We start from the raw sequence: 10,949 nt of genomic DNA on the forward strand, positions 1-10,949 counted from the left end.
CCCAAAAAAACCCCCAACAAAATCAAATGACAAAATATATAGGTATTTGGAATTCATTTTACTACTAGCTGAAACCCGCAAAACATTTATGATGAAATTTTTATTGCAAAAGTATTTCTTTAAATACTGGATTTTTAGTTATCCTTTAACCGAATACTGTAATGGCAGTATGGCACAGCCCCTGACCTGCAGGGGACCCCAATGCTTCCCTCTGGTGATGGCAACCCCCCAAGAATCACCCACCATCTGGCATCCTACCTAGGTGGTCCCAAGGGATGCTGCCACAGTGGAGGGAAGGACTGAGGCCCCCTGCAGCTTACCAGTGGGGGGGGAGCCTCCAGTACTTCGTTCTAGCATTAACTTGCCTGCATATCTGTTTGAAATGCCTCAGGATCTATAATAATACCACACTTATTCTGTCTATCCAGAGCACTCTGATTTGTTTCAGTACGCATCATGATTGGCTGCTGAGACAACCAATCAGAGTGCTACAGACAATAAGCCTGTTGTTATTATATTTAATGATTGAGGCACAGCTAGGCTTCCAGGTTGCTTTGAAATTGTAAATATATTTAAAGAATGTGTTCAACTGATACCTTATATATAATGAGTGGCATTTCATTTTAATTGTGCAAAAATGTGGGTTTTGGGGTCTTTTTTTAATCGGAAAATTTGGAATTTTTAAAGAGACAAGCAGGATCCCTGGTCATAACATAACTCTGATAAACTGCAGAGTTATTCAGGGTGACTATTACTGTTGTTTTATCTAATGAATAAAAGTAAAAAATCTAGTAAAAAAAAACAAGCTTGCAGATATGATACATTTCTAGTTGGTGTGTAATTTTTTAAACCATATCCAGGCAACAGACTGCTTGTGAGCAGTCATAAAAATATAGTTTTCAGCCAGAAGAGTGTTTCTTCCTTTCATCTTGGGGAAAGAATGTTCCAGGGCACTTCTTAAATCTGATATCCTGAATACAGCTGAAAGCATTTTTCTGTTCATTTTGTGCTTACCTGTTGCATAACAACATGCTTTCATTCTTTTGTCAGTATTGCTACAGATTTGCTTAACTTCAAGTATGCAAGAATCTAATAATTGTAAACTTCTTCCTAATTTTTTATTTATTGCTACCATTGTTTCTAATCCCAGAAAACAAATCACATATATTAATATTTTCCAGGAAAAGAGGAAACTATTACATATGATGAATGGAACAGAAAAATTCAGGGACACTTTGAAAAGCTGTTCTTTGTCTCAGAGAACCCATCAGACCCCAATGAGAAATATCCAAATCTTGTTCATAAGCGTGGCATATATAAGGACAGCTATGGAGCTTCTAGTCCTTGGTGTGATTATCAACTCAGGCCAAATTTTACAATAGCAATGGTAGTGGTAAGTAAAAATGCTTCTTCAGATTTACTGCTCCTTTTTTTCCTACTTTAATTGTATTGAACCAGACTTGCATCATGATCCATTCATGTGGGGCTCACCATAGAGAATTGTGACTTAGAATTTATTTGATAGAGTAGTGGATTTGTCTTTAAGATTGAATTTCAAATCACCCTTCAAGATATAGTCTCTCGTAAGACTTGCTTAATTATGTTTAGTTTTGCTGCTCATTATATCATTAGAATAAATGCAAAAACCTTTCTGTATTGGAAAAAGTGTTTGGGTGGGGTTATGAATTTTTTTTTTTAAATCTCTTATTTCTTTATGGATTTTGTAAGGAGTCCTGATGGTATATTTGATGCTGAATACACAGAAAACTTTGGCTTTAGTTTTTCTGTAGATAATGAAAACAGTAATATAAAGCATTAGTACTGTGTTACCCAATAAGAAAACAATGTATTTCAAACATTTTGTGTGCATTTTTCTTTTTAAATGAAAAAGGAATTGATTAAATTTTGATTTATGCTATCAGGCTCCTGAAATGTTCACTCCTGAGAGAGCTTGGAAGGCTCTGGAGGTAGCAGAAAAAAAACTGCTTGGTCCCCTGGGCATGAAAACTTTAGACCCAGAGTAAGTATATTACAGATTAAAACTGTATGTGCTGTACATTCTAGTGCAGTGATTTTTTTCAGCTACAGTGCCACATCACTCTGGGGTGCCTTAAGATTCTTTCAAGGGTGCTGCATGGTGTCACGTAATATTAACACTGTTAGGTATGTAAACATGATTCACAAGATAATCCATATTGTTAAAAACATCCTGAACTGTTGTGGCATTTCTGAGCTGTTTGCAAAAGAAATTATTCTATCATTTTTCCATAGCCAGAAAACCAAGAGAACACTAAGAGTGGATATTTATCAAGGGGTATCTTAAGTCTGATGAGAGGTGCCTTGAGTTTAAAAAGGTTGAGAACCACTGTCCTAATTGTATAACCAGATTCCCTCACAATAAGAACATCTTTGATACATGGGGAAGATCTGTTTATAAAGAAATTCTTACGTCTAATTATTTTGTGTAATTAGCTGGCAGATTCAATAAATTCACCCAGGCAAAATTAAAATCAGTTCAGTTTGATTTAAATTCATTTAGAAAGGCACCATTTCATTTTGATTTCCTGACATATTCCATTTTATTCACTATTTTTTTTCCCCCATTAGAAATAAATCTGTCATAGAAGTTTTTCAAAAATCCAGATAAAACTGTATAAAATGTGAGTTTGAATAAAAAGATGCAGACAATTTTGAGTACAAGTTACACCAGGACCACTTTCAGTTCATAGCTACAGTATCTGTTATTGAGGCTCTGCAGTCCATATATTGATACAATAAGTCTCTTGTAATCTAACCATTGACAAATGTTGTGTAAAGTCAGAGGCATACATTCATTTGTAGTACTACAAAGATAGCTGTGGGAGTCCACATGTGCAGTGCCCTCAGGCAAGAGTGCTGCAGCGTTGCTGTAAGTCATTCAGTGACATGTTCCTTTGCTCCACCCACCCCAGGGGAGCCTTTCAGCAAACCTGACGCTGGGAGCCTGCCCTATCTCCAGCTGGCAGAGGGGAATGGTGGGATGGGGTTGATAGCTGTCGCTCCAGGAAGGGCAGAGGACAGGCTGCCTTTCACAGCTGCTGCTCGAGGACCTGGACCAGACTGAGAACAGCAGTCATCAGACCCGTTCCTCCACTCCCACTGTCTGTAGGCCAAAGCATCCTTCAGCTGTTCCAGCTGCCCCACAGTGCAAAACCAGACCCAGCAGCTGTCTGTGAGGCAAGGGTGTGCCTCAGCTGACCTAGCCATGCAGAGCCAGCCCCAACAGTTGTCCCAGCCATCCTCACTAGCAGGCACAGCTCTAACATCTGGTGCTGCCTTCACTGCATGCAGGAGGCATCAGCTATTCAAGTTGCTCCTGTGAAGACACCAGCAACTCTGTGACTACAGCTGCAGGGATGAGAGCTATCCTGTTTGAAATAGAAACTTTTTTGTAGTGGATCCACCAACATGGGTGTCTGGACATTCACTTTCTGTAATGCTATCATGGTGTATATAGTACTACAAATGTAGTGTGTCCAAAGCCTAAGTAACACTTGTTTCTCTGAACATGTTTCTGGTCTTTTCTACACACTCTTGAGTATAAGTTATCCCCTCTTAAACTCATATTTTGAATTATTTTCTAATTTTTTTTTCTAATTTTTTACAGCGATATGGTTTACTGTGGAATATATGATAATGCCCTAGACAATGACAACTATAATGTTGCTAGAGGTTTTAATTACCACCAAGGACCTGTAAGATATATACATTTCCTAAATTTCACATTAAATATTTCTGATATCTCAAACTGGCAGCAATTTGATATAACCTCTTTATAACTTTGTTTAGGAATGGCTTTGGCCCATTGGATATTTCCTTCGTGCAAAGCTATACTTTTCGAAGTTAATTGGTCCAGAGATGTATGCAAAAACTGTATTTCTGGTAAAGAATGTTCTCTCACGCCACTATGTTCATCTTGAGAGGTAAGTTTTCACATATGTACAACATGTTAGGGTAGACTAGTAGTCCTAGACCCAAAGTGCAGTTGTATGTGAAAGATGCACATGGATTTCCTCTGCCAAATGTTTTCATTGAAGAGCTATAGAATAAGCAACAGAGATCTGGTGTTTTCTGTGTAACGTTCACCATCGTGCAGAGCACTGTAAAATGCTTCTTTATTACTTCCAACAAGCCTTTAGGAATGGACTACATATTACTGCTTTTTTGAAGAGCTAAATATTGAAAGTTTGGCTTTATCCAGAATGAGAATGAGCAGTTTTTTAAATTGTTACATATAAGAGTAAATAAAAAAGAGGAAGAAAATGTGTGCAAAACTGCACAGCTAAGCTACTAGAGCTGTCTTACAAAAATTGGATTCAGAGAAAAACAAATGTATAACTTGAAAAATGTCAGCATGTTCAAAAGTGTGAAAATGGAAGCAGTTTGAAAACTGATAATGGGTAAAATAATGTAAGCAGATAACATTTAAAGTATACAGAACAGGATTACAGTTTCTGAGCTAGTTTTGTTAGGTCTTCTGAATGTGCAAATAAATCATAGCTACAGAACGATGTCAAAATCTTTATAATCTCAATATACTTTTCTTAAGAAAATCTGAGGCATTTGCTCTTCTACAGCAAATATGGCCTTTTTTTAAAAGCTCCTATGCATTTTTTCCTCCATGTGCTTATTCTCCACTGTAACTGATTATTCCTCTCTCCATCCCATCCAAAGGCATTTCTAGATGAACAGAGACCCTCAGACTTACACACCTTTCAAATAGTCTGCTCCACAAATGTATCTTAGACTCCAGTACTGCAGGCACATATACTTATTTTTACACATCAGTATCCCAGTTAATTTCAGGTGGACAGCTCATGACAAATTTCTTTGCACAATCAGGAAGATAGTAGTCTTTTTTTCTCCTTCTAGTAAAGAGAGGGAAAGGAGTTTTCAACTCATCTGTCCAGCCATCATCTCCACCCCAAAGATGCAATGACTAGCCAAAAGATAGAACTAAAGTACTGAAACATGTGGCACTTGGAACTGTATGATAGATAAACTTGTTGTTCTGTTTTTCCTGTATTGTCCTTGGAGTCTAATGGTAGTGATCAGCATTTCCCTTGTAGTGCAGCGTAGTTTCTCAAGTTCATTATTCTTCTGGAAAAAGAAAGTGAAAAACTTACCGTTTTAAAATAGCACTGTGTTCTCCTTAAAATAGAAATGTTATAACAACTTGAAATACAGGTTTATAAGTAATACGAATAAAAGCAGCATTCAAGCCAAAAACCTGTATGCATATGGAATTACACAGCCAGCATCATTTTCTAATTTTCCTTATTTTTGAAAACAACAAACTTTATAGGTATGCAAAAGAACCTGTACTTCAGTTGTTACAGGCTTTTCAGACTTAGATCGATCAGTGTTACCGTGATATATGCACATTCTAGTACCGACATTGTCATTTATTAATGCTGTCTTTATTTTTATCTTGCTTCTTAATACTTTTGTAACATTTGTTACGTTTGGTATTTCTTTTTTGTGCAAATATATTTATACAGCGGTTAGCTCCTCATATGATTTTAGTTGCTTGTTTGTATGACTATATTCTAAAAAGTTTTACAAGAGACCATTTCTATTACTTTCTGTGACATAAGGCAGCACTAATTTTTTTTTTTTTGTTAATGCTTTTATATTAGATCATCTTGGAAGGGACTTCCAGAGCTGACCAATGAAAATGGGCAGTATTGTCCTTTCAGCTGTGAATCACAGGCCTGGTCAATTGCTGTTATCCTCGAGGTTCTTTATGACTTGTAAATGTTACCGTTTGATTGCCTGGTTAAATTTTGCTATCTCCTTGTTATAAAGCATAGTTGGATAATTTGCTCATAGTGTAATGAAAATGTCCTGTTTTGCACAGTCCCTTTAAACAACTGTGACCTAATTTTCAAACATACTGAGAACCTACAGCTCTCATCTACCTTACAGTTTTTGTGGGTGCTCAGTCCATTTGAAAATTAAGCTATTAGGATTTTAAATTGTGTACATAACTGCAGTGCTTCTTTAGTACAGAAACATTTAGAAAGCAATGACTTCGAGAAGGTGCACAAGGACATTTTAAAATGGTGCCTGACTTGTAGATATTTGGAATTTTAAAATGTATTGTGGATAGCCAGCTGTTAAAAAAGCATGTGAAATAATTTAGACATATTTTAATTTAAAATCAAATAGTTCCAAGGTCTGAGTCTAAATTCACAAGGTTCTTTTTTTTTCCATGTCCTCCATTAAAGTAAATGGTTGGCGTGCACACTTTACTGGGGAGAAAAGATTAGACTTTGGCTTTTCTTAGTTTCATGTGATTTATGCTGCAGTGGTATATTTTAAAGATGAAAGTGTGATTTTTATTTTTTTTATGTCTGCTGAAAAGTGTGTTCTATGCGTGTTTTATGTAGCTACTTCTCAGTGTTCAGTTGAACACCCCATCGAATGACAATGAAAATAAAGTTTACAAATAATATAAGAAACTGCTTTTATGGAGGGGTATATAAAATATTCAGTAACATTTAAACTTGAGGGCTCTAACTCTGAGCAATGACATGGGTATAATTCTGTGCAAGTACCCTTCATAGATTACTTTCATGTTCTGGACCACAAGCCAAATTTGTATTTTAATTTGGTTTAAAATACACATCTCTTGGTGCATTGTGTTTTTACCAATACGAGGAAACCAGAAGAAACAGATCACAGAACAATGCACAGGACATGCCTCAGGTGAGGTCAGAGGTCCAGAAGTCTACAAGCTTGGTTGCTGACTGTATAATTAGTTGGAAAGAGTGACGCATTCAATTCTGCCCTTGCCTCTAGTGAAATCCTGCTTCCACTGAGGCGAATAGAAAAATGCTCTTTCAGTGGGGTGATGGTTTAACCCTAGAAATATAAGACAACGGGTTTTCAAAACCTCTTATGCCAGTAAAAGTGAGGATACTGAGGACCACCTGTCATTCTTATGCAACCTGATTATTTGGGGAAGTCATTTGTTCTGTAGTGGAGATGTACAGCTTCTACCCAGCATTTTCAGATTTGAGCAATGGACTGCATTTGGAATTCTAAGTCTGTATCCATTTGGATTTTCTGCTATTACCCAAAGTAATGAATGAACAAAACCCAAACTATATAACCTGTAATAACATGCATAGAATCACAGCAGGAAATAAAGAGCTGCATAGTTTGAAGAAATGTATTGGCAACGTGAATTGAAAACGCAGACCTGGACTACTTCTTAGTTTGCTATTGTTACATCTGGCATGTCGTATTAGATCGATAGTTTAAAATTTTCCCAGGCTCTTTTAAAATGTGGCATTCGCACCTACTTAATCCCTGAGTATGTACCATTTTTACTTAAATCCAAAATGACACTGAATTTAAGATAACCCTCCCCAATAATTAGATTCTGCACATGGATAATCTGTTTATTTGTTAACATTTTTCATGTAAAAATCTAACTATTGGAAAGTCGTCATCAATTCATATGCCACAGTTGTGGGCAAGGCAGGAGAGGGTGGGAAGCAGTAGGCAAAGGAATGACAGGGGTAGACTCCCCACACTTTTTGCTCTCCCCCACCACACCTGTCTTGCCTGCCACTTGCCTCATCCCAGTGCCTGCCCATGCTCAGCCACTTACCTCACCACTTCATGCCTTCTACCCCCTGTGCTACTTAGCCTATGCAGGAGCTCTGGCCTGAAGCAGAAAGCACAGTGGCTTCAGCCCCAGCCAAGCAGCAGTGGCAGCTCTGACCCTGGGTCAGGGCTGGAGCTGAAACCAGAGCAGGAACTGCAGCAGCTCCCTTGCCACTGTGCAGTCTCTCCTGTGCTCCCCCACTTCACCTCCCCCTGCAGTGCTCTGCCCCCTTGTGCTATCAACCCCATATTTTCCTCTCCCCTCTCCCCCCCTGCACTGTAAGGTCTATCCCAAGTTGGAGCTGGAGCCACAGCAGCCACCTGCCCTGGCCGTGCTCAAGTCTAAGATGACGTTTCTTTCTCCTACCATTTCCCCTCACCCCATGCTTTCCTGTATAATGTGTAGCTGAATAAACTTGTAGAAGTAACTTTAGTAATTAGATATAGGTCACTTATGAAAGTGTACTATTACAATTTTATATTTTGTCTCTTATTCCAAAAGTTTCAAATCATGGAAAGTAATAGTTAAAATAAAATTTCTCTTTTCCTTTTGGGCTTGTTTTGTAAGCTTTTGAAATAAATCCTCTGGGATTTTGACTTCATCTAATTTGACACATTATGTGAAAAATTAAACAAATAAAGGTAGAAGTGATTCACTATTCTAAAATATACAGAATTAGATAGTAAGACTTTTGACAAACTTTATTTGAAAAATCAACAGCCGCCCAGTAAAAGAAAATGTATACCATTTCAAATTAGCTTACTATGTTTATATCTTTTTTTGTACATTTAAAAACTAATAGTGTCTGAACATCCCCAAATGTTGATTATACATGAAAGATGTAAGAAATTCTATTAATAGTTTTGACTCTTGTTGTAGTCCCATAACACTGTAAGTTCATTTCTAATTTACCATTGAAGGTACATTTAATTATTACTGTGGTTTAGAAATAAGGAATATTATAATGCATGTCATGTTTTTTATATTTTTCATTTAAAGTATTTTGAAATTTGAAAGTTTGAACTATGTTTGTATTAAGTAATTTGCACAGAATAAGGAGTTGTATACATTGCAATAATAGTCTTTAATATAGGAAGTAATCTGAGAGAGATTATTGTGCTCTAAAACTTTCCCATTCTATTTTAATTGACAAAAGTTGTGTGAACTGTACGGTTGACTAATAAAGTGCACGCTTTTCATTGCTAGTTTATTTTTTAAAGCTTAAAATATTTAAAAATAGAAGTTACCTCTCTACACAGATATGTGCATATATAATAATTATGAATTCTGAAAACTGATGCATGTTTAATGTATTGCTTCTGCACTGATTTTAACTGAAGGCAGCTCTAGTAACAGATGGACATTAAGGCTGCTTGCAGATGTGGAAAAAACCCCAAAACAACGCACTTTACTTGAAACTCAACACACTCCTGTGCTGAGCCTAGTGCATCCCCCAGAAGAGGCAGCACCTTAGATCAACCTGGCTCTGCAGCATGTGTATAGATCGGGCACTTTAGTGGGAATTTTGTAGCACTTTTATCTAACAGCTGATTGTGTTAGCGATTAGATAAGTGCCAAAAAGCCCTGCTGAAGCACCCAATCAATACAGATGCTGCTGAGCCAGACTGAAGTAATGTGCTGTTGCTTCCCGTAAAGCACTTTCCTTCCCGCCTGCCTTGCCCCCCACCCAAGACTGCAAGCAGCCTGAGTCAAACAGGCAAATATTTTGATGTCATGCTTTGGATTAGCCTAGGGAATCAAGAAAACTAAGATTTGAAGTTCCAGCTTCTTCCTTCTTGCTTTCATCTCACATATTGTCACTATTTTTAGTCTAGCCAGATCACCTAAGAATGAAGGGAGGAAGTCACTGTTACTGTTTTTCATCTTTTCCTCTATACCTCTCCAGTGGATTTACAATGGCTGTTATATAACTTGCAATTAATATGGATGATGGAAGAGGAAGGGAAAAGCTGGTGAGGTTGGGCTTTGTCCAAAGTAAGCTGTGTATAACCAAGTTATACTCCCTTAGGAATACTTGGTTGTAACTTTGAAATGTTATTTCAGACTGCAGTCACACTATTGTATGATATACTCTAAAACCAACAATTACATAAACTTACGGTCATCGGAATACCTACTTTTGTAGGTAAACTGAATGGGAACATTGGATCTCTGTCATGAACCACTCCATGTTCTCTGGTCCATAAACTATGGAGAAAAGACCTGTTTCTTATTTTTCAATTTAAGGTTATGTTCATTATTTATTATTTCTGTTTTTATTCAGCTCTTGCCTTAACCATTTTGCTAACTCAAGGAAAATATGCAAGAAGGGAATCATTCTGTCACTGCTTATAATATAAAAACTGTAGGTTGCAGTCTTGTGTGTGTCTGTCTATTGTAGCAACTACTGACTTAAAAAAATACCATTCTTCATCTGTCTGTGAGCTGCACAAAATAAACATTTAACCAAGTTGTGTGCATTTTTTTTGTAGTTCATCAACACATAGTCAGTCTTAAATATTAGACTAGGATATTGCAAAGTAAGCTCAGATGTCTGTTTATCGTACACCAGTATCTCTCCATGTGGATACTTAGCATGCAGTAAATTTCAGGTAGCTTACTTCACTTGTAAAAAGTGGAAACTTTTGAAATCTTTACATGACTAGTATTTAGCTCTACTTCATGTCTGGAACATTTTCCATTTACCAGCAGGAAGGATTCACTGGACCATAAGGGGAAAAGTCTTGTGAGGAGGAAATAAAAATAGAAGGGCAGCTTTGCTCTATCTTGCCTGTATCCACAATGCACATAGAAATTGTGTGGGTACAGGAGGAAGATAGAATTATTTGCTTCTCCCTTTTACCATTGCTTCACTATTTGGGGAAGAGGGGACAAGAAGAGAAAATGCCTTTTATGGTCCTCCCCTGGCCAGAAATTCTGCTGCAGTTGGTAGTCCAACCTCCCTACCCTCAAAAAGGCGCGTCCCCATGAGTGGGAACATGCATTTCCCCAGGGACAAACAGCAACGGTACAATATGTCTGGTGCTGCTTATCCCCAGGGAATGCCCGGGCATGTGTGCTCTAGCGTGAGACGCATTGCCCCAGGTAGGGTAGGGGAGCCTGGAGCCAGCAGCCTTACTTAGGGCTCTAGGGGCCTCCAGGGGCTGCAGCTGCAGTGATCCTGCATCAGGGAATCTGGCCGGTAGCTGGAGCATGGCTTCAGTTTTGAGTAGTGCCTGCTATCGCTATGTGCACCACCCTGCTTTTTTTAGGGGGGGGGGGGGGGGGGGGG

The 10,949-nt window shown here is 37.9% G+C and overlaps 1 protein-coding gene across 3 annotated transcripts in view; it reads left to right on the forward strand.

Moving 5' to 3' along the window:
* Positions 1–9,042, forward strand: part of AGL (amylo-alpha-1, 6-glucosidase, 4-alpha-glucanotransferase) — a 65,301-nt gene extending 56,259 nt beyond the window's left edge. For 2 of the 3 annotated variants that reach the window (XM_019501674.1, XM_019501672.1), the window contains exons 29-33: positions 1,182–1,393; positions 1,923–2,020; positions 3,647–3,734; positions 3,829–3,962; positions 5,679–9,042. In XM_019501674.1, coding sequence (XP_019357219.1) covers positions 1,182–1,393; positions 1,923–2,020; positions 3,647–3,734; positions 3,829–3,962; positions 5,679–5,796 — 650 coding nt within the window. In that variant the 3' untranslated portion in view covers positions 5,797–9,042. Of the gene's footprint in view, positions 1–1,181; positions 1,394–1,922; positions 2,159–3,646; positions 3,735–3,828; positions 3,963–5,678 lie in introns of those variants that run through there. The other variant, XR_002094700.1, reaches the window with a different exon arrangement.
* Positions 9,043–10,949: the final 1,907 nt, after the last annotated feature.

The sequence above is a fragment of the Gavialis gangeticus genome, unplaced genomic scaffold (genome assembly GCF_001723915.1).
Source record: "Gavialis gangeticus isolate Ggan-Ray unplaced genomic scaffold, GavGan_comp1, whole genome shotgun sequence".
Lineage (NCBI taxonomy): Eukaryota > Metazoa > Chordata > Crocodylia > Gavialidae > Gavialis > Gavialis gangeticus.